At 38.8% G+C, this 23,582-nt stretch overlaps 2 protein-coding genes across 2 annotated transcripts; both read right to left on the minus strand.

The window, feature by feature from the left end:
- Positions 1 to 353: 353 nt before the first annotated feature.
- LOC127652817 (ubiquitin-conjugating enzyme E2 Z-like) lies at positions 354 to 11,096 on the minus strand. The gene is made up of 7 exons (XM_052139212.1): positions 10,406 to 11,096; positions 9,911 to 9,983; positions 7,043 to 7,230; positions 6,663 to 6,774; positions 5,801 to 5,913; positions 5,285 to 5,375; positions 354 to 2,598 (listed from the first exon to the last, which is right to left on the minus strand). The coding sequence occupies exons 1-7, from the start codon at positions 10,810 to 10,812 to the stop codon at positions 2,422 to 2,424; spliced, it is 1,161 nt and encodes a 386-aa protein (XP_051995172.1). The 5' UTR covers positions 10,813 to 11,096; the 3' UTR covers positions 354 to 2,421.
- A 5,032-nt stretch (positions 11,097 to 16,128) lies between these two features.
- LOC127653401 (ATP synthase F(0) complex subunit C2, mitochondrial-like) lies at positions 16,129 to 23,377 on the minus strand. Its single transcript, XM_052140076.1, has 5 exons — positions 23,260 to 23,377; positions 20,261 to 20,308; positions 19,240 to 19,317; positions 17,481 to 17,668; positions 16,129 to 16,434 (listed from the first exon to the last, which is right to left on the minus strand). Exons 2-5 carry the CDS (start codon positions 20,297 to 20,299, stop codon positions 16,320 to 16,322), a joined length of 420 nt encoding a protein of 139 aa, XP_051996036.1. The 5' UTR covers positions 20,300 to 20,308; positions 23,260 to 23,377; the 3' UTR covers positions 16,129 to 16,319.
- Between the last annotated feature and the right edge of the window lie 205 nt (positions 23,378 to 23,582).

Below are 23,582 nucleotides of genomic sequence, written 5' to 3' on the forward strand. Positions count from 1 at the left end.
ACAGATCCTCAAAACATTTAAAGTTAATAGAAATTTTAAACCATTTACAATGAATTACTAAGACTGAAAATCCAAAACATGTATTAAAAATATGCATCAAGTATAATGTATTATTTAATAAGTATTAAATTCATGCCGTCGGCCCATGGTCGAACTTCACATTAAGAAATCTTTCAAGTCATTCAACCCTCGTTTCATGATTTACAATAAATGAACTAAAAATACTATTTAACCAAACGTTGAAATGTACTATAATTCCAGAGTATACAAATCTGCGGTCTGAAATGAAGGTCCCACATAGAACACAATGGATCAGTTGGACCACACCAAGTTTATTTTGTAAATCTAATTCAAAACTTCGAATAAAAATTTTCATTTAAACTCAGGCAATAAAAGGCACATTACCAATTTACCAGAACTTCCAGAACCAGAGCTTATGATCAGAAAAAAAAATCATGTGAAATTAAGTTTGTTATTATGTGTGAAATATGAACGGAAGTATTAAAGTGTTGGGTTGGTAGAACACAGATTAAATAAAACAGAGTCAAAAGTAATCAGAAGTTGTATATGTATATTTTTCTTCTTAGTTGCAATTGATTAATACATTTATTATTTACATAATTTTCATTTCGCTAACAAGGGAAAAGCATTACTACATCACAAAGTCAAACTCACAGTTAGGGAACTCTTTCCTCTTACAGGGTATTCTATAGGTTTAGTGTGAAATGTTTCATTCAAAACAAACAAATTGAGAAACCCAACTGTGTTGTTTTGTCAAAATGCAATGTCCTAGACCAGAGTATATTCACTCTCATATAGGAGAAAAAAAAACTGCATTAAAACTATAACGCATGCAAAAACCTCAGAACTGTATTTGTAATGGTCCATCTGCTACAATAGAGCTTCGTTGAAGGTGTTTTGTTGACTATTTTTTTTAATGGAGGTTCACCATCAACTGTAATACAGTCCAGGGCTAAGCCTGGTATGAAACAAGTGCTCTAAACAGAAAAGTCAGCTGCTTTTCCTTGAAGAAAATAATAATAATAATAATAATAATAATCAAATGTACATGTACACAAAGTAAAGGCTGTCGGCTGTTTGGTTTCATGTTTAGCATATTGCGGGGAACCAGATCAACTACCTGCTCTTTAAAGGGATGGATTGCAAGAGATTGTTGGTGCACTCTTGTGAAAACGAATAGGAGCACTATATGAGCTAGTCGTGAACTATGGTGCCATATAATGTCTGAACATTATACTCTTCCTTTAGGCATCTTTATCCTGTTGCATATGAGGACACCAGTGACAACAGTATACCCGGTAAAGACAACAAAATATTATATTTGTAGCATTATTGAGGGGCATTCTGCGCTGAAGCTGGCTCGGAACTGATGTCCAAGCATTATGACTGGAATTATTAAACAAAATACAAGTTTCTACCTTGTAGTAAATTCAGTTCCCCAAGATTATTCCCAGAACAATAACAGAAGAGACATGTCTCTTTTCAAACTCAACCAACAGCTTCACAATTAGAGATATACATAAATTAACCGAACAAAACTATATGTTTAAAGAGTCAATAACACTCAAAAGGCAACCTTTCCCATAAGTGTTTGGGGAATCAGTCTGCAGGCTGCTGATACTTTTACTTTACTGTTCAATAGCATTTCAAGAACGTTGAACATTAAAATAAAATATCTCTATGGACAATTCTATGTACATTTTTTTAAAAGTTCTGATTTCTTTCTCTTAAAGTGTGGCATTCAATTCATTATGAATTCGTAACATAACAACTACATTTATAATCATATATTCATTTCTTAAATGATTTACTTAGGCAAGATGATAAATGTTTTGATCACTATCAAACGTCAAGGAAACGCTGGAACAATAAGACCAGGAAACTCGCAAACTATAGGTGAGATGTGAGCATTTGCAAGCATACTGGGTTGTTTTTAAGAGTGGTTTAATTATCATACATTTTTTGACTAGTATGAATAGAATTTCTTCTTTCTGTTGAGCTCTACACAGAACGAGAAAGGTGGCAAAGAAACATGGAGTTGAAAGGCAGAGGCTGTGCTGAGACCTGCTGAGAAATTGGCATGTACATCGCTCTCTTATAAACATGCAAACACACCTTGCAACTCGCAAGGCCCTCATTATTCTCCACTTGACTGAAACCATTCTCCATTAGGGAAAAAATATTGTGAAAACAAAAGGCAGTCAATGGACAGCACACAAGGAGCAAGTGGAAAAATATTAACCAATCAGAAGGACAGAAACTCAGAGAACCCCTGTTCCTCATGAGCAGATTCTACAGGCTTTCTCAGCTCTCCTTGAATTTGTCCTCGCTTGAGAGTCCAGAGCTGCGGGTAAAGGGAAACAATCTAACCTTGCCCTTTTTGCACCGCAAGAGGGTGCACTATGGCTGTGAGCTACCCTGACTGTCCGGATCAGTACCAGAAGAGCTGGTGTCTGATTCAGAGTCACCGTCGTTGTCCTCTGGTGGGCACTTTTCCCGCAAACGCCTCTGGGTGGCTCGGAGACGGGTCAACAGACCCTGGTAGTCAAAACGACCTCTCTTCTCCCCAAAAGGATCCTGTAATAAAAAGATAACATATATTCAACAGTTCACAAATGATAATAATAAGCAGCAAAAAATGCTTCCCTATGAATAGAAAACAGTACACACATAATATTCTATTATAACTATGACTACCAATTAATTACATGAGATGCTATTTAATTTATTGCACCCCCAAAAAAAAGATATCAAAATAATAATAACAAAGGTTACATTATATTATATTACTTAAGTGGTTCAGATAATACAAAAACATGACATTATTGTTGCATATGAGTGACGTATTGATCAGACAATACAAAGTGGCTTTAGAAGTCAATTGATAGTTTTAAAACAAACTATCACTGGCCTACAGTCCACAGCAATACATTTGGCAATAGAGTTAGACAATTTTTCCAAGCTAGACATAAGTGCTGTTCTTACAGGATGCGTTCTTGCATCATTCTGCGCTATTTTTTGTGTGCTTTGTTATCTGTACAGCAGGAGTTGTGCTGACTGCCCCCTACAGGCTGACTGTGATTATTTATTCAAAATATGAAGGTGATACTTCAAGTTTGAATTGCTTTGATGGTAGGAAAATTCCTTATAACAGAATATACGTACGGTCAGGGGGCGTGATTATTAGGGCTTTAAGCACAAAGAACAGCACCAAACAACTGTGTGCTGACAATATGTCTTTATTTAAAAATGCAGGATAGTCAACAAACTCTATAGTATGTTTAAGCGTTACAAGAACAAAGCAGATAACTGTATCAGTTTCCTACAGTATTTAAAGGGTTAGTTGACCAAAACTGAAAATGATCCCATAATTTACTCACCCTCAAGCCATCCTAGTTGTATATGACTTTCTGATTTCGGCACAATCGGAGTTATATTAAAAAATATCTTGGCTCATCCAAGCTTTATAATGGGAGTGAATGGTACCTTAGATTTTGAAGCCCAAAAAAGCCCATCCATTAATCAAAAAAGTAATCCATACGGCTCCAGGGGGTTAATAAATTCCTTCTGAAGCGATGCGTTTTTGTAAGAAAAATATAAATCAATATAATCACTGGCTTCAGGTAACGGCCGTCCATGCCTTCATGAGAGAGTCGAGTTCCGGCATATGATGTGGGCGTAGTGTAAGCTCCGGTGAGATGTGACGAAAGCGAAAGCACAGAGGATAGAGTAAGCCAGTGATTATAGTTTATAAAGTTATAAATATGGATATTTTTCTTACAAAAACGCATCGCTTCACTTCACTTCAGAAGCTACAAAAACCAGGTCATTCAGTTTGTTTTTAAATGAGAAGTTTCACGAGTGTCGCTTCGATGAACGTGTTGCTGTAGCCAAGCAAGCTGTAACCAATCAAGCGATCTACCTCGGTTGGACCGCGATTGCCAAGCACACAATTGGCTGCTGCTGTAATCAATCATGAGGGTGTAAGCACCCTTAACCGTTAATGTTGTTTCACAATGTGCAGCCGCAGGCAGTGACAAAACGACACAAATTTGTGTATTTGACTCCTATTCAGTGTCTTACATATTTTTGTACATGTAACGGAAACCTTGCTAACAACAAAGTCAAACCGTTTTATTATACCGAAATATTTTCCAGGACAAATACTTATTTTCCAGGACAGTTAGGTATTTTTATAATTTTCCATGACTTTTCCATGACCTGAAAACTGCATTGCAAAATTCCAGGTTTTCCACGATGCGTGGGAACCCTGAACAAAGTAATGCAATAATTTACATAAAGAAAAGACTGTGAGTAGCGTTTTCTTTTATATAATTTTTTTATATATGCATCATATTTTATACTACATTATTCTACATGTATTTATTTCACTGTGCCTTGTGTTATATTATCCAGACATTAATCGAGGCATTATAAAAAGAGAAGTTCGGGAGTCTGGAATATAGACCTATTTGTCACTAAATACATGTGCAAATAAATATGAAACAGCACTCTTTACTCATCTCACTCACATAAAAACAGAATATATACTCCTCAAAATGCATCAACACCATGGAAAGAACAATGAAATATATGCCAAAGTAGGTAAATAAATGCTTTAGCAGCATTCAGTATATTCATCTCTAACCACTGAAGGGTGCAAACAGGAGACCGGTGTAGCAACAGCACCACCTAATGTACAGGAGTGAAATAGTATTTAGTTTCATTTTTATACGGAGTCGGTGTGAATAGACCTTCCATCAGAGGTTTGTCTCGCAAAATCATCTCAGCCTTAAAATTACAACCTATATGCCACACTTCCAACTCTAATACAACATACAATGAAATTACTATGAAAGTAAGAACAAACCAAATAAAGACATTTCAAATCCACTGCGATCTGTACAACAGTTCCCTTAAACATGTACGTCACAACTGCAAACTGCCTGAATGCTGATTCAGTGTGGCTTGACAAAAACAACACTGAAAATCCCACAGAATGGCTCCAGGCAAACGGAAACGGTCCTGAATGATTCAGACTCTAGTACATCACATTCTTTATTCTTATTGGTATTCTGAAAGTACTGACAAGAATGACATACTGTATATACTTGTATGATTCTTATATTTGTTACAATGATAAATAAAAGGTTGCATAATGGTTGTATTTCTAGTGCAATGATGACAATTTAAATGACAATCTCAAAGCCCAACGTAAAGTGAAAAGCATTGTGGAAAGTACGCACACACAAATAAAATGTACCTGCATGTTTTGCCCTTGGAGATGCAGACGTTCTTTGCAAACCCCCTCATAGAAATCATAGTACTCCAGGAAGGATTTCTCCATCACATTCCTGGGAACAGAGAAATAAAGCTCTTAAGGGGATAGTTCTAAATGAAGGGGATAGTCCTAAAATATAAAATCAAGAGCCTTAGTAAGTGAATGAGGATGAATGTATAAAGATGAAATTCTACCCAACATCTCTTTTTGTGTTCCACAGAGGAAAGAAAGATTTGGAACAACACAAGGGTGAGTAAATTATTACAAAACTTTACTTTTTGGGTGAACTATCCCTTTAAGACTATTACCTACTAATGACCTTGTTGAATGAGTTATCCAAGAATAACTCCATTACATAGCACATTCATGATTATATTTCTTCATAAAAAAGACAATTACAAATAAACAGTTTAGAATGGCTAACGTCCCTTAAAAAGGACCAAGATGCTAAATAAGGGTGTTTTTTGGATAACAACCTGTCAAGGCATAGTCACTCACCACAAGGCCTCAGGACATGACACTTTTCCCTCTAGCATATCACACACAGCAACTCGCATGGTCTCGTGGCGGATGCACTCATTATAGTTTTTGCTGTCACCTGGATGCCTTTCCTAACAAACAGATGAATGTGCAGACTAAACTACAGTATCCACTGTGACAAAACAACAACAGGAGGGCATACTGTTCAGCAGGACAAGGAATAACCATGCTGTATATTTAAAGGGATAGTTCACCCAAAAATGACAGTTCTCCCATAATTTACTCACCCTCATGGCATCCCAGACGTGTATGACTTTCTTTCTTCTGCAGAACACAAACTAACCTTTTTAGAAAAATATCTCATCTCTGTATGTCCATACAATACAAGTGAATGGTGGCCAGAACTTTGAAGGTCCAAAAAGCTCATAAAGACAGCACAGAAGTAATCCATGAGACTGAAGTGGTTAAATCCGTGTCTTCAGAAGCAATGTGATAAGTGTGGATAAAAAACATAAATATTTAAGTCCTTTTTTATATACTATAAATATCACCTTTTCACTTCTTTTGTTTTTGGTGATTTGCATTCTTAGCAGATTTTTTTTAAATCCACACCTATCTTATTCCTTCTGAAAATATGAATTTAACCACTGGAGTCTTATGGATTACTTTTATGCTGTCTTTATGCACCAAAGTTCAGGCCACCATTCACTTGTATTGTATGGACCTACAGAGACGAGATGTTTTTCTAAAAATCTTTGTGTGTTCTGCAGAAGAAAGAAAGTCATACACATCTGGAATGGCATAAGGGTGAATAAATGATGAGAGAATTTTCATTTTTGGGTGAACTATCCCATTAACTTCAAATTTTGGGATGTAGTACCTGCTCAAAGCCTGGCTCATTGTGGTAAGGGTTTTCTGTCATTAGGGACTGTATAGATATAAGAACGGAGGAGATGCTTTGCGCAGGACTCCATGCTGGCCCAGTCCATGTGCTGTAGAAAAAACAACCACCAAAATTGAGATCATGAAGGAATGCTGTTTGACTGGACCGAATACAATACTCATGCCAAATAGTTAGCTAGATGTAGGGCAAGTTTCCAAAACTCAAAATGACTGTGACTGCTAAGTAACTAGGCAACAAAATTCTGTTTTAAAAAATGGCCAAGTAAAGCATGAGACTCAAATTATAATATTGAACAGAAACAAATTTAAAACCAGCTTGCAGACCGACACCTCACCACTGGTTGAGTCAACTCTTACCCAAGGATGCTGAGGCACACTTTGCCATTGCGATAGAAGTTGGGATTGAAACGAACAGTGTTGTGTCCGGTAGTGATTAGTTTGACTCGTGGAGGGTGGATGGGATAGTCAGGGGGACAACGGAACAGGAAGAGGAAGAAGCCACCCTCATATGGTGTGTCGAAGGGGCCAGTGATGAGGGCGTGAATCTGTCGAGACAGGAGGAGGAAGACAATTTTTCACTTTAAGTCAAACTAGTTCAGCAGCAAAGTTTGATGAAGAATTTGTGGTGGTAAAGGAAGATTTATCCTTCTGCGTCAAACCAAAGCCATAGGTTACGCATAGCTACTGCAGTTAATGCGTATGCTGCAGCCTGACGTGCACCTTTCCAAAAACGTAACGACACGCTACAGTACGGTGTACAGGTGAAACTCGAAAAATTAGAATATCGTGCAAAAGTTCAGTAATTTCAGTAATTCAACTTAAAAGGTGAAACTAATATATTATATAGACTCATTACAAGCAAAGTAAGATATTTCAAGCCTTTATTTGATATAATTTTGATGATTATGGCTTACAGCTTATGAAAACCCCAAATTCAGAATCTCAGAAAATTAGAATATTACATGAAATCAATAAAAAAAAAAGGATTTTAAATACAGAAATGTCGGCCCTCTGAAAAGTATAATCATGCATATGTACTCAGTACTTGGTTTGGGCCCCTTTTGCATTAATTACTGCCTCAATGCGGCGTGGCATGGATGCTATCAGCCTGTGGCACTGCTGAGGTGTTATGGAAGACCAAGATGCTTCAATAGCGGCCTCCAGCTCTTCTGCATTGTTTGGTCTCATGTCTCTCATCTTTCTCTTGGCAATGCCCCATAGATTCTCTATGGGGTTTAGGTCAGGCAAGTTTGCTGGCCAATCAAGCACAGTAATACCATGGTTATTGAACCAGGTTTTGGTACTTTTGGCAGTGTGGGCAAGTGCCAAGTCCTGCTGGAAAATGAAGTCAGCATCTCCATAAAGCTTGTCTGCTGAAGGAAGCATGAAGTGCTCTAAAATGTCCCGGTAGACGGCTGCGTTGACTCTGGACTTAATAAAGCACAGTGGACCAACACCAGCCGATGACATAGCTCCCCAAACCAACACAGACTGTGGAAACTTCACACTGGACTTCAAGCATCTTGGATTGTGTGCCTCTCCATTCTTCCTCCAGACTCTGGGACCTTGGTTTCCAAATGAGATGCAAAATTTGCTCTCATCAGAAATGAGGACTTTGGACCACTGAGCAACAGACCAGTTCTTTTTTTCTTTAGCCAAGGTAAGACGTTTGACATTTGAAGCCCATGTGCAGGACCCGTCTGTGTGTGGTGGCTCTTGATGCAGTAACTCCAGCCTCAGTCCACTCCTTGTGAAGCTCCCCCACACATTTGAATGGCCTTTTCCTGACAATCCTCTCCAGGCTACGGTCATCCCTGCTGCTTGTGCACCTTTTTCTTCCATACTTTTCCCTTCCACTTAACTTTCTATTAATGTGCTTTGATACAGCACTTTGAGAACATCCAACTTCTTTTGCAATTACCTTTTGAGGCTTTCCCTCCTTGTGGAGGGTGTCAATGATGGTTTTCTGCACAACTGTCAGGTCAGCAGTCTTCCCCATGATTGTGAATTCAACTGAACCAGACTGAGAGACCATTTAAAGGCTCAGGAACCCTTTGCAGGTGTTTAGCTGATTAGAGTGTGACACTTTGAGCCTACAATACTGAACCTTTTCACAATATTCTAATTTTTCAAGTTTCACCTGTACAGTAAAATTATTGTTTTTAATAAGTGATGGAACGCTAATTTGTCAGCAAAATAAGAAGCATCTGTTAAGAGTTGGTTATATTTCCTATATGCATTGTAAAGTCCATCTTATAAGCTTTAAATTGACAACCATTTTGTGATTTGAAAAATTGGGATTTTGTTTTCTATTTCAGCACTGAGCGTCAAAGAATGCCAAAATATGTATTTATTATTAAGCGACTAAAGAGCAAGCAACATGTATAGTAAATCACCTTATTACAACAAACTTTGATGAACTCACGTTTAATGCTACAATAATATAACAAATACTTTTGAATCCACAAATGACACTGCATTTGTTTATTTATAGAATATATAATTATTTCAGAAATTAAGACATTTTCTCAGTACACTAGCATTTTGGCTGTGTACTCACAGAACGACGTAATCACACCAATGCAGAACTATTAATGCAATCCACGCGATGGCCACTTGGCGGAGGCTATGTTGTAGGTTCGGGGCAGAAATTTAGATTGGGTAACCGTGACATGACACTCACAGCAGAGGATTCGTTGGGTTCAACTTCTGTCAGCTAAGAACAGGAAATTAAGCCTACAGTGGACAGACTCACCAAAACCAGACAGTAGAAGATTGGAAAAACATCGACTGCTCAGTCATATATGAATATGTGATACACAAATGGTAGGCCGACTGCAGCCTCATTTTTCTGTTCTTGGCTGACAGAAGTGGAACCCAATGTGAAGTTCTGCTTTTGTAGCCATCCAGCTCAATGATCGACTTGTTGTAAAAGTCAATGTTTAATCAAGATAACATCTGGGAGGGGCCTGGGTAGCTCAGCGAGTATTGACGCCGTCTTCCACCCCTGGAGTCGCGAGTTCAAATCCAGGGCGTGCTGAGTGACTCCAGCCAGGTCTCCTAAGCAAACATATTGGCACAGTTGCTAGCGAGGGTAGAGTCACATGGGGTCACCTCCTTGTGGTCGCGATTAGTGGTTCTCGCTCTCAACGGGGCACATGGTAAGTTGTGCGTGGATGATCTGATATATCACCACACTTCAGGGAAAAGTCTGTTGATGCTTACCTTGGTCATATCGTGAGGATCAGGAACCACAAACATTCCCGGAGGTGGTTCTTTATAGATGGACATGATGTCCCTGAATGGAGGACAAGAATGGAGTATAACATTAGTAAAAACACAAAGACTTTATAATTACATAATGCACAATTTTTCAAAAACATGGATGCTGACATTTAATATGCCAAACTAGAGAGAGAAATTACTGACCCAAAACTGTCCATAGCTCCATTATTAGTGCTATACTAAAACTTGTGCACTATAAATGCAGTTGACTGACAACATCAAATTATTGTGACATTTGTGCAAATATATTTGTAACTTTTGCTTGGCAAACTTTTGTTTGTCCATTCAGCACACTGGCACATACCCTGTACATGCATGGCTGGATCTCACCATATGTTAGGACATGAATGTTGACAAAAACGCAAAATAACGTGAAAAGCTTTACATTTCTGAAACCAAATAGAGAACCTGAAGTCTGAAGTCCACCAGCATTACCGTTTTATCCGGAGAATGCATTGCTGAGACGCCTTTTCGTTATCCCAGTCGGTGCTTAACGTTGGGTCCCATGAGGTAGCGTGAAGTTGGGACAGGAGGCCCGCTCCGGCAAGATTCGGCGCACCGACCGGGATAGCCGAGACGATCCCGGGAGACAGATGCTGGGCCGCGGTGACCGGGGAGTCCACCGCATGGCTCAGCACACTGAACCCGCTCTCCACGGCGGGAGCGATGGTATGCGCGATCCCGTGAGCGACCACAGCCAGGCCGGTCTCTGCGGCTGCTGCCGGAGGCGTTGAGGCTGATGAGAGCCCCGGTATAGAATGACCCAAACTCGCGGACAACTGCGTCCCGTGGTCCTGACCCGCTATATAACCGTTGGCTTCATCTCCCACGTTGTCAGCCATCGTCGATCACGCTGTAAGATCAATCAGTTTCTTTTTGCAGTTTCTGTTTCTCCTCTCGTGGAGGCAACTGGAGGAGGGCAGGGAGAGAGTATGACTCCTACATATTCTCCCTTTTCCCTCTTCCGACCTCAATTAGACAACCTGTGTCGAAAGCAGCGCCAATATTAACGTACTAACTGGAAAATAAATAGATTTTTAGAGAAGCATTTAACGTGGATATCATTCAGTAGACGACACATCAACGTAGTTTCTCCACCGTTAGGTCTGGCCTGTTTGTTGTTTAATTTCTCTGCACTTCCTCCTCGATTAGGAGGAAATACCGCCATCTAGCCGTGCCCTCCTGAAGGAAAGTCAGCCAAAGGGAGTTCGTTGGTGGTCAGGATGGATTGGAAAGTGCCTCACAACACTGAGTTACTGCAACACTGAGGGCCCTTACAAAATGATTCCACGGTAACCATAGCCATTGTGAAAACCATGCAGTGTTTCAAACAGTGTAAGAAGATGTCTTAACCATTGTGAGGTACCCCTTTTGAACTCTGCTTCTTTAAAAACATGGTTTCCTTCATCTCAGTGGCATGTGATTTCGTGACTTTGCTGACATTACCTATACACACACACACACACACACACACACACACACACACACACACACACACACACACACACACACACACACACACACACACACACACACACACACATATATAAGGGGTGGTATTATAACACATTGCTATTCAGTTCACTGAATGTTCAGAATTTTTATGCCTGCAAAAAAGCCAAGTTTGCCATTGCAAAATGTTATTCTAGTACTATGTTCACTGTTCACTCCTGTTCATTTCCGTTTATTGCTGTTGGTTTTATTGACATTTTTCATTTATTTCTTATTATTAACTTAAAGGTGCAGTATGTAAGATTCAGAAACCCTTTTTATTAAGGACACCTGTGGCCGTGAAGTGAACTGCAGCCAGCTGCCTGTTGCTCGTGCACACACTCCACAGATGACAGATAAGGTAACATAATTAAAATTACAGTTATGATTGTTTTACTACAAACAGTACCGCTGCTCCCTACATGCATACTACACAGTGTGAGTAGGGCACCAACTCCCTAGGGGGGTACCATCATAATAAATTTGGCCAGTGACTACAAACTTTGAGACTCCATATTAGCTCCATTGTTAGCTAAATTTGGTGGATGATGACAGTAGCTGTTTATAAAATAGACTGTACATTATAAATATATTGACACAATTCAGTATTTATTCAGTATTGCTGTGATTCCATCACAACTGATATTTTGATATCGATGGGCTATTGTTTTATAATAATATAATGTATATATTTTCTGTATAACCATGTTATGTTACACTAATGAATGGAACTTTTTGCATTATCTTGTACATTGTCTAGTATTCATTTCATGTGTTATTGTAGTTTACCTTGCTGAATAATTAAAATTAACATTGACATTAACCTGACTTTCAGTATAAAGAGAAGATCGTTGAAATTATTTGAAAGTTACAAAGCAAGGTAGCTTGTAATTCATCAGCGTTAGCAGGCAAGATCAAGTTAGCTAAAATGACACAGATCAATCTTTATGGCACTATATTTCACATGATTTGCAGTTATGTAAGCTTACCTGTTCAATAAGAACGCCAATTCAGGGTTGGTTTTGATCTCCAAAAACAAACGAATGTCCCTCGAGGAATCAAATGCCCTGCCGATGTTCACTCTAGATTTTGCTCGACCACGATCACATTCATGCTTAGCCAGACGGGATTCAGTATATTTATTTATTTTGGCTTACTGGGAGTTGTGTAGGAGTCTGTGTTGTGCTGGGACGTTTGCTGGATTCCATCTCTAAGGTAACGTTATCTAGTGTTGCAGACTGTCTGTTGACGTGGAAGAGAAGCTACTGTCTGAGACAAGGCTATCAGGAGTATGCATAAACGTCACATCCTTTGGATTTTCCCAGAAAAAGTGACCCGCTCCCTTCACATGAAAATCAGTCTACATGCTTTTAGATGCATCCTAGGAAGTTCGGGAAGGGCTAATTTTTTAAGTTGCGTTACAAGCCGTTCACACATTGGCAAAAAAAGGTGAATATTACATGAAAATGGTTACATATTGCACATTTAATTATTAAATTGGGTATTAAATTGATGTTTGAAAAAATAAAATAGGTTACTAAAATCTTACTCCAAGTCTTGAATTTGTAGTAGCATGTAATCATATATAGGGCATCATTGCAAAAACTGACTCTTCAAAACACCTACAAACTTTGACAAAAATACTATCTTTAATGTCTTTGACAATGTGTTAATATATATCCAAATGCATCACTGTATTTAGGAAGAAAAAAATATCTGTTTGTCACAACCAGACACATGAATGGACCTGCTGGTAATATATTGTAATTTCACCTAATTTTACTTGATTGTCTTATCAGGAGATGCAGCCATCTGCCCCTACACATGGCATAATCTCCTAAAATAAAACTGAGTTTTCGCTACAATCACACTTTGTGTGTGTGGTCAAAATTGACCCCAACACCTTTAAGGTAAAGCATAAACAAAGAGAATAAGGGTTAAAGGGATAATTCACCCCAAAATGAAAATTCTCTCACCGTTTACTCACCCTCATGTCATCGCACAAATGTGAAAGTGGAGATTTATAGTAAAAAATACTTAAATATTGATACATTTTTGTTATGGCAGGGATGTTGGCTACCGCAGTTTTACAGCAATGGCAATAACAATATCTAGCATTAGCAATGGCTTGTTTTAAGTAACTATGGTATTTTGGTGGCAGCATGATAAATCTAAAGGTAGTTGGCCTAATCTTACACTCTGCCCTGATTCAGTAGTATGGAAAAAGTCAGCCAAATATTTTAAGAATATCTCAGCTCTCTAGGTCCATACAATGCAAGTGAATGGTGACCAACATTTTAAGCGTTAAAAAGAACATAAAACAGCATAAGTAATCCATCTGACTCCAGTTGTTTAATATCTGTCTTCAGAGGTGACCCAGTTGTTTTTTTTAGGGTAGAACAGACCAAAATAAAACTTTTTCACTGTACATCTTGACAGCAGTCTCCTTTGGCGATCATGATTTCAAGCTCGATTACACATTGTATGGACCTGCAGAGCTGAAATATTCTTTTTGTTTTTCCTGAAGACAGACAATACAACAAAAAAGTAAAAAGAGATAATTTTTATTTTTGAGTGAACTAAAGTGCATCTGGAAAGTATTCACAGCCCTTCACTTTTTTCCACATTTTGTTATGTTACAGCCTTATTCCAAAATGGATTAAATTCAGTATTTTCCTCAATTCAATAAACCATAATGACAACGTGAAAAGTTTGTTTGAAATCTTTGCAAATTTATAAAAATAAAAAAAAAAATCACATGTACATAAGTATTCACAGCCTTTGCCATGACACTCAATATGTAGCTCAGGTGCATCCTGTTTCCACTGATCATCCTTGAGATGTTTCTACAACTTGGAGTACACCTGTGGTAAATTCAGTTGATAGGACATGATTTGGAAAGGCATACACCTGTCTATATAAGGTCCCACAGTTAACCGTGCATGTCAGTGCACAAACCAAGCCATGAAGTCCAAAGGAATTGTCTGTAGACCTCCGGGACAGGATTGTATCAGATCTGGGGAAGGGTGCAGAAATTATTCGGGGGGGTATATTGTGAACCCGATGGTCACTCTGCCAGAGCTCCAGTGTTTCTCTGTGGAGGAGAACCTTCCAGAAGAATAATCTTTGCAGCACTCCACCAATAAGGCCTGTATGGTAGAGAGGCCAGACGGAAGCCACTCAGTAAAAGGCACATGACAGCCCACCTGGAGTTTGCCAAAAGGTGCCTGAAGGATGCCAACCATAAGAAACAAAATTCTCTGGTCTGATGAAACAAAGATTGAACTCTTTGGCCTGAATGGCAAGCGTCATGTCTGGAGGAAACCTCATCACCTGGCCAATACCATCCCTACAGTGAAGCATGGTGGTGGCAGGAACATGCTGTGGGGATGTTCCTGCCATGATTTTCAGCAGCAGGAACTGGGAGACTAGTCAGGATTGAGGGAAAGATGAATGCAGCAATGTATAGACATCCTTGATGAAAACCTGCTCCAGCGCACTCTGGACCTCAGACTGGGGCGAAGGTTCATCTTCCAACAGGACAACGACCCTAAGCACACAGCCAAGATAAAAGGAGTGGCTACGGGACAACTTTGTGAATGTTTTTTAGTGGCCAAGCCAGAGCTCAGACTTTAACATCTCTGGAGAGATCTGAAAATGGCTGTTCACAGATGCTCCCCATCCAACCTGATGGAGTTTGAGAGGTCCTGCAAAGAATGGGAGAAACTGCCCAAAAATAGGTGTGCCAAGCTTGTAGCATCATACTCCAACAAAAGACTTGAGGCTGTAATTGGTGCCAAAGGTGCTTCAACAAAGTATTTAGCAAGGCTGTGAACACTTGTACATGTGATTTGTTTTCATTTTTAATACATTTGCAAAGATTTCAAACAAACTTTTCACGTTGACATTAGAATTGAGAAATAATTTAATAAATTTTGGAATAAGGCCGTAACATAACAAAATATGGAAAAAGTGAGGCGCTGTGAATACTTTCTGGATGCACTGTATCCTCTTTAACACAGAGCTGGAGTTGTTCAAATTTAAACAGAATTGTGAGGACCAGAGTACCCAATGTGTGAAATATTATATTTTAGCTAATAGTTTTAGATTAAATACAGCACATCACAAAGCAGAACAAGTCAACTTGCTTTATTACCATTGAATTGTGGTAGTTGCAGTATCTTGGTGCTTAAAATAAATGGATTGATTATTTTAAAATGTCAGAAGTTCCAAACCCTGAAAGAGGCGACTTTTGGATGCCATGCCCTCATCAACATCATATCAGAGTAAGGCACACTGGTCACCCCAAAGGGACACTCCTTGTGAGTGTCTAACACACTTGATAAGCACATTAGACTAACAAAATTGGGTAGATTTAAGAGCAAAACAAGTTAGTATCTGAAGTCTAAGGAAGTTTGTTCATAAAAAATATATATATATATATATATATATATATATATATAAAATCATCCTACATCTAAGAGAACTGCCTTGTTTGTTTACAAATAATTTGATTTTGACAAAGTTTAACAGATATAAATCGCTTATTAACTTTGTCAGTATGCCAATATCAGTCTCATTGCTACAGTGTCACATCAGACTCCAACCTCAGACCTCCTCTACCACCTCAAATCCTTATAGCAGGAAAACACCAGAGCCAGATAAAACAGATTTCAACCATTTATTCAGATCGTCTTATGTGAATTGAGTTCTTACATAAAACTTTTGGAACGAGAAAAATGGTACAGGGGAACCTAAAAAGGGAGAGTTCCTTGTTGGAATGGCAATGCCACGGCATAAGCTGTGTGTCATGGCTCCGGTCTCCAGAGTTGACAGTGTGGGAGAACAGACGTCTAAATCACATGGCGAACAAGATAAGGAACGCCACCATCAGACAGAACAGACCCATGGCCTCAGACAATGCAAAGCCCAAAATGGCATAAGAGAAAAGCTGCTGTTTCAGGGAGGGGTTCCTGTTAATGAAAAGATAATTAGCAATTAGCTACAATGTAAAACAGAAACCAAACATTTCTTGCATCCTACTGCAATCAAAGAAAGCTCATTTTAGATATTAGTGTAAAACTGTGGTCAAACTTACAGTATGTTGATCAAAGACAACCGTATTCAAAGATGCAGAGGACCCGGTAACAAAACAGTACTTGGAATCATTTGACAATTCCTGTACCAATGCAAAATCCTACATTGCATTTTACACTTATTTATTATTGTCTGGCATCTAGATCAGGGTTTCTCAACTGGTGGGTCACGGAGCACAGGGAAATAAAGTGGCAGGGTTCTTCCTCAATTTATTTTTTTCCATGGCCAAAGCAGAATTTGACCGCAGAGGGAAATTTAATGACATTCATCTAACATTCGGCAGCCCTGACATTATAAACTGCAACTGACGAGGAAAAGGGACACTGTATGTGCCAAAATAGTTTTTTTTTTCTTTCTCCATATTGCACATTACGCTTACTAAAATTAAAAACAAATTTTTACAATAGTAACAGTAACTGTGGTATTGACAAATGTTATACTAAATCTATTGGACCTCATTTTCATTACAACGGTGGCAGTTGTAGTTTAAGTTTCTAAATGAGTTTAGGCTACTATTTGTTTCAAAACAAACTGTAAAATTATTTATAAGACAGACCAACTACATTGACCTAACCACAGAAATGAGCCATCAGTGGTCTTGTGTGTTTTTTTTTTAAAGCAATTCACTGTAAATATAAGGGCAAGTACATCAAGTTTGGACCTCCAAAATAAAGTTTTCCTCCTCCATAATATACAGCATGTTCTACTTGAATTAGGGGTGCACTGATGTATCAGCCATTTATTGACAAAATAAATAAAATAGCAGCAAATTGGTTCAGCAGGAAAATGCAAATTTTAAAAACAGTTTGTTCATTTAATTAATTATCACTTATTGTTACAGTTGTGAATGCACACTGATCTAGATCATCTGCTATTGTGGGAAGCACTTCCCTTATGCTTCAACCTCAAACTTTAAAATTACCTGGCATAGCCAATAATGAGGCTGCCGAACACTGTTCCAATTCCAGCTCCTGAACCGGCGACACCAACTGTGGCTGCACCAGCACCAATGAACTTAGCTGCCGTGTCAATATCTCTGGATACAGCGCTGGTCTGGAACCCCCGGGCTACATTAAGAAGGGAAGCTTGACTGACTGGCAGCAGGGCTGCCTAAAAAGTAAAGGAAAAAGTATTGGTTATATGCAAGAGTAGCACCAAATAAAAAAAAATTCACACTCTTGAAATTGTGCATTGAGCTGCTGTCAATATAATCTATAATAAAGTCCCTAAAAAGAACTGGTCCCAATCAAAATCAATGGGCTAAGACGCTCCGTCAGGATATAAAATCCCAGAATATCAAACTTTTTTTTGGTCATTTCATCTACTCTAGTACTCCAATTGATTACTCTAGTACTTGCAGAGTGGCTGCTGCATTGGGTCTCATCGTTCCAGTGTCTTGAATATTCATTATTATAACTGAATCGGCTGGGCGTAAAATGCAGCGTGGGATTCAGCACAAAAGGTGCACTCGGTAATGTTTTCCTCTATATACCTGGTAGTACATACTGTGACACCAGTGCAAGTGTAACAGGTTTACACAGAACTGCCTATTGAAGCATTTCCCCCTTCATTTTACTTAGAATATGAACAGATTAAAACTTTAATTTATATTTTAAGCACTTTTAGTAAAAACAATTAACCAGCCATGAATTTATTTTGCAATAGTATAAAACGGTGCTGTATAGTTATATGTATTCAATGCACCCTCATGTGGACGAAGGAAATAATGTCAATTAAAAAAAAAAAAAAAAAAGCTGACTTCTTGCTAAAAGACATGAATTTGTAATTTTGCAATAGATGTAGGAAATCATGACCACTCGCATAAAAATGAAGACTCGAGTTATATCAGTAACCATATAAAAGCATATAAACCATACATTTTATTCTACATTAAGAGGGTCTGCCATGGGGGCTGCCATGTTTGAATCACATGACCAGCTGAATACTGCTCACTTACAGTAACTGTCCTGTTATTTGACACTTTCAATCACTGATTAAATCTGAATACAAAATTTCTACAATGGCATCTGAAAAGGAATCATTGATTATGCTGCATCCAAGCCGCTATGTGTCAGTGCAAGTCCAAGATGAGACGGCCCCGTGAGATTGAAGTTTTAATATTAAAAATGTTGTAATGTATAGTGAGAAAATCCTCACCATATGAGCCATATAAGGGCCAAAATAACTCCACTTGCCCTGGTTGGTTACAAATAGCACAAAAATGGGCATAATCAATTTTATGAATCATATTGTTATTATGTGAAGACTTAAGAGGCCAACTCTGACAAAATTGTCAGAAAGCACATCTCTATGCTTGTCCTTCAGGTTACCGTAATAATTTTAAGAAGCCGTTTTCGGCTAAAACACCAGGTCATGTACCAAATAAGGGGTTTCAAACTACACCACCCTTACTAAAATTCTGTTCTATGATGTTTGATATTAAAAAAAATGTTTGTCAAGTTCAAAATAAAGAGTAAATTCTATAAGAGGTAGTTTTCATTTATAAACTATTTAATACATCTGACTGGATTATACAAAAATAGGCTTTACAATATGGTTATTCAATAAAAACAATTTATTGATTTTCCAGAAATTGGGAAAGGGAGTAATGCATGCATCTGAATCCATGCACAAGTGACAGTAATAAGACTACTAGAGCATCATGGAAAGCACATTTTTACCTGATCACTTCTTACTTCAGGTCTGTTGAACACAGACACTGAAACGGGCCGGGCCAAAACCCTGGACCCTCCACGGAGCTGAGGAAAGAGAATAAACTTTCAGAATAGAGCCAATACATAATTGCATATCCATAACGGGATATTGCTACATTGTTTCAAACCATAACAAAGTTTTTCATATTAAAACATACAAAAGTACACATGCATGTTCAAGTTAAAGTGATGCAGTAAAGCAAGTGGCGTAACTTCACATTTGTATCAATTTTTAAATAGTACAAGTAATTAAATGCACAAGAAACAAGACTTTAAGTAGATGGCACAGAGTATGGCTGCTGCGCTGCGAGCAAACTGCCAGACACATCATCGGAGGTGAGCTTCCCTCCCTCCAGGACATATATAACAGACGGTGTGTGAAAAGCATGGAGGATCATCAGAGACTCCAGACACCCGAGGCATGGGCTACTCTCATTGCCACCATCAGGCAGGCAGTATCGTAGCATCAGGACCCGCACCAGCAGACATAATGACAACCTCTTCCCCAAAGCAATCAGACTTTTGAACTCTTGATTGGTTCCGATACATACATCAGCACCGCAATTTAAAAGCCTCAGACTGTACGCCCATTTTAAACTTCTCTTAACACACTGGCAACAGCCAATAAACCAACAGCTGAATGTAAACACTTCATATTTATTTCCACTCATTACATGGGGGGGGGGGGGGGTTATATACAATTTTTATTGTATGCAGTCTTTTGTGCATACTGTATATTGTATATTATTAGGCGTATCATATATATTGTGTAACAAGATATGTAAACTGTGTTATGTGTAAATCATATGTTTATTGTAATTGTCATACTGCCATGTTGCTTGGAGCTGCATCCAAGACTTTCACCCACTGTTGCACATGTGTATATGGTCGAGTGACAATAAAGGGATTTGATTTTGATTTGAGAACATTATAAAAATCCTTTTCTGAGACAGGAGTGCGACAGTGTTAGTACAGCTTGAATACGTACCACAGCAGGCGAGGTGACAAACTTAGCACATGCATACATGTTTGTAGCCTGTGGAGAAAAATACAAATAAAAAGTTAAATGTTAGACATGTGAAAGAAAGGTAAAGATAACCAAAGTGGGTCCCATGCCAGCATTTCACATTATGGCGTCCTGCCAGTTTCATAATGAACAGAAAATATTTTTACAATTCGCATAACATAAAAGATCTCCGTTGCGTTTTGCGCTGTTGCTTCGTCAAAGCATCTCTCACTCCCAGTCAGTCAGTTCCCCACCCCCACATCGTTTGTTTGGCAAGTAATGTTAAATAACATTACAGTATCCGCTAGACTAAACACAATTTTATCATTATCAATGTACGACAGCAAGCAGATTATGTTACAGCAGAAGTTATCATTGATAATTAACATTAATCCAACATTAGCTAATGTTATTGTTATTACCAGTGGCTCTGACAACATAACTATTGTCAGTATCTGAGCAGCAAGTTCAACACTTAGCTTCATTTCGTTGATGGCTCAAATGTATGCTCTAGTCCATTTTACGTTTTGACCATTTGTGAACTGCGTTAAACTCGGTCTCGTTTACCATGCTTTGTGGGTGCGACTTTTTTTTTGCTGTGTCATCACTATTCATATCTATACAACCAAGGGCTCCACAGTAACGCTTGTCTGGTTGTCGAGGTCAAGTGGATTTTTGAAGGGGCAAGTTAAAGCCAATTTTACTTGCCCGACCAGACAAGTAGCCTGATTAAATATCAATAACAAAGAAAATAACTGGCTATATTTGTGCCTACAACACCAAAACAAATTCCTTTTAATGCGTAAAAAAAAAAAAACATACTTGGCAATAAAGCTTTTTCGGCTTCGGATAGCCTAGGCCTGTGTCACTTATTAGAAAGTTAATATTCTTATTCTGCTGTTGAAAGTAATCCAGAGCATGTAATTTTATAATTCGCAAGCGATCAGTAACAGCTGCATACTGTTTGATTGACTGGGGGCGTATATGTGTGCGCGCTGAAAATGCTCATGCTAATGCACACCGGAGCGGTCAAATACATGCTGCCAAAATACCAGTCTTGGTGAAGTATTCATGAAGATAATGCCCATCATGCAGAGTGATGTCTAAAGTGAACACCTTTATTGTACATGGTAGATCTCACTGCAATAACGTGATGGAAAAAGTAGATCTCATTGATGGTGATGGAGGCTTTTCTTTATCGGACCATACGTGACAAAATAATAAATCTATCACACTATTAGGTTGGGCATCGGTCAATTTTATAAAAATATACAACAAGCTTTGACATGTTACTTGAGCACGTAACTAAAATGTCTTGGACATTTACCGACTACTTGGACAAGTGAATGACCATGTCCATAGGACAAGCACATGACGATGCACAATTATCAAGCCCTGCAACCAATGAGTTTATGATTAAATGACTACAAGAGCACAACATTCTTCATAGATCTAGCCTCTTAATTTTGCTCTAAAAGTGCACCAGATTGATGCATTTAGCTTTAAAAATTTGCAAAACTATGCTACGGGGGAGCACGCCAACCCACCACAGTCTCACAAAATCCTTTAGGAAACACTGCATCTTGTTCCCTACCATTAAAGCTAATGTACATGGGTAGATTAGAAAAGATTACAACTCATTTAACACTTGAAGAAACTTCCAATTGAATTAATAGCCAATCAAGCTATCAGTTCCAATCCAATCAGCTTTCAATTGCTTAGATCATGGAGACCATAACTGGCCCATTTAGAGATATAAAAAAATAGCAGTGTTTCAAGACTAGGATGTAAAAGGGGTTTGTACTTCCACAGTACCCCAACTAAAGCCAAATCAAATGACAGATGGTCTGTACGTTTTATTTAGACTAGAGGTGCATGTGTGAGACTAAAGCAATCAGCTTAAGCAAAAGAGCCTCCAAAGGATGGAAAACTGCCTACTCTCTAGCCGAGAGCTTAGCCCCTCCAGGTCAGTGGTCAAACACATGGCAGCATAAAGGTCATGTTAAGACTACAGAAGGATGTGTCACACACACTTGATCATCCAAATGTCTCTCTGAAACCGGATACACAATTTGTGGCCCATAAGCATGAACCAATTAGACACAGTTAGGCTGTTAAACGGTCCATTTCTGAAGGACACTATAAAGGATGAGGAAAAGCATACAAATATTCAAAATGTACACTTAATCAGATACAAAACTTTAGCACTTGTGACTTGATTAATTGACATGTACTTGCCAGGACACTCTTTGCATAACCTTTTGAACAGGCTGAGCAGAATGATCTTGTTCCTGGCTGTTTGCTCGTTATATAATATGCAAGTCATTATAGAGTACGATCATTCAGAAAGAATACAGAAAAGGCACTAATATATGTTGTATGATCCGCCTCAGCCCTATGCCAAATGTGTTTAACTCGGTCCTCCCACAAGTATAAGGGCCAAATGTGTTGGCCCTTATACTTTACTACAGAGAGTGAAGGTCATCAATGGGCCCTTTTGTACTTTATTGAAACTCAACATATGAACGGTCTTATAGAAATGACACGGGTTGCACATGCATGCCCTTGGCAACATTAAACATTTGCACTAGTCTGGTTCATGTGCAGCGCGAGCGTCCAGGCTGCTTCGGGCCCAGCGCGAGACAGACATTTTGCAAGTGTCACCCAAGACAGATTGCGAGCAATACGAGAATAAAACGTTCGCACATATGAGATGCAATAGTAAATCGCGAAGTAAAAAAACCCGCTTGCGTAGTTCACCGGTAACTCTTCAGCTCTGTGTGCTGGGACGTGCTCGTAGACGTAATCATATACATTTGAAATGACTTTGACAAGTGGCAAGCGGAGCTTTAGCAATGCGCTTCTTTGAATGGCAGCCAAGAGCTGAAATCATCGGAGCTGGATAAGAAACTGCCGTATATTTCTAGCTTTAAAGAACACTTTTCTGCCGCTAAACATGAACGCAGAGAACCATGACTTACCTATTGGATACAGCTCACAAGGGCTTTGGGACACTGGCAATAAGTACGCCGGTGAAAACTGTCACCTTGTTATTTATAAGCTTTGGAACTGCGTCCTCAATGCTGATTGGACAGGTGGTCACGCTTGCCTCCTCTGATTGGCTAAAAGGAATGTCAAGACATATAATGTACCCAATCGTGCGGGTTTTCAAGAAGGCGGCATCTCATTGATTGGTGTAAAGGGTTTGAGGAAGAAGGTTTTTCTCACGAAGCGCATCCCGTGTCCCCTGTGTTCATTAGCTGCTCTGGGTGGAAATCCCGCCTATGTCAGGAAACGCTTCACA

The sequence above is a fragment of the Xyrauchen texanus genome, chromosome 12 (genome assembly GCF_025860055.1).
Source record: "Xyrauchen texanus isolate HMW12.3.18 chromosome 12, RBS_HiC_50CHRs, whole genome shotgun sequence".
NCBI lineage: Eukaryota > Metazoa > Chordata > Actinopteri > Cypriniformes > Catostomidae > Xyrauchen > Xyrauchen texanus.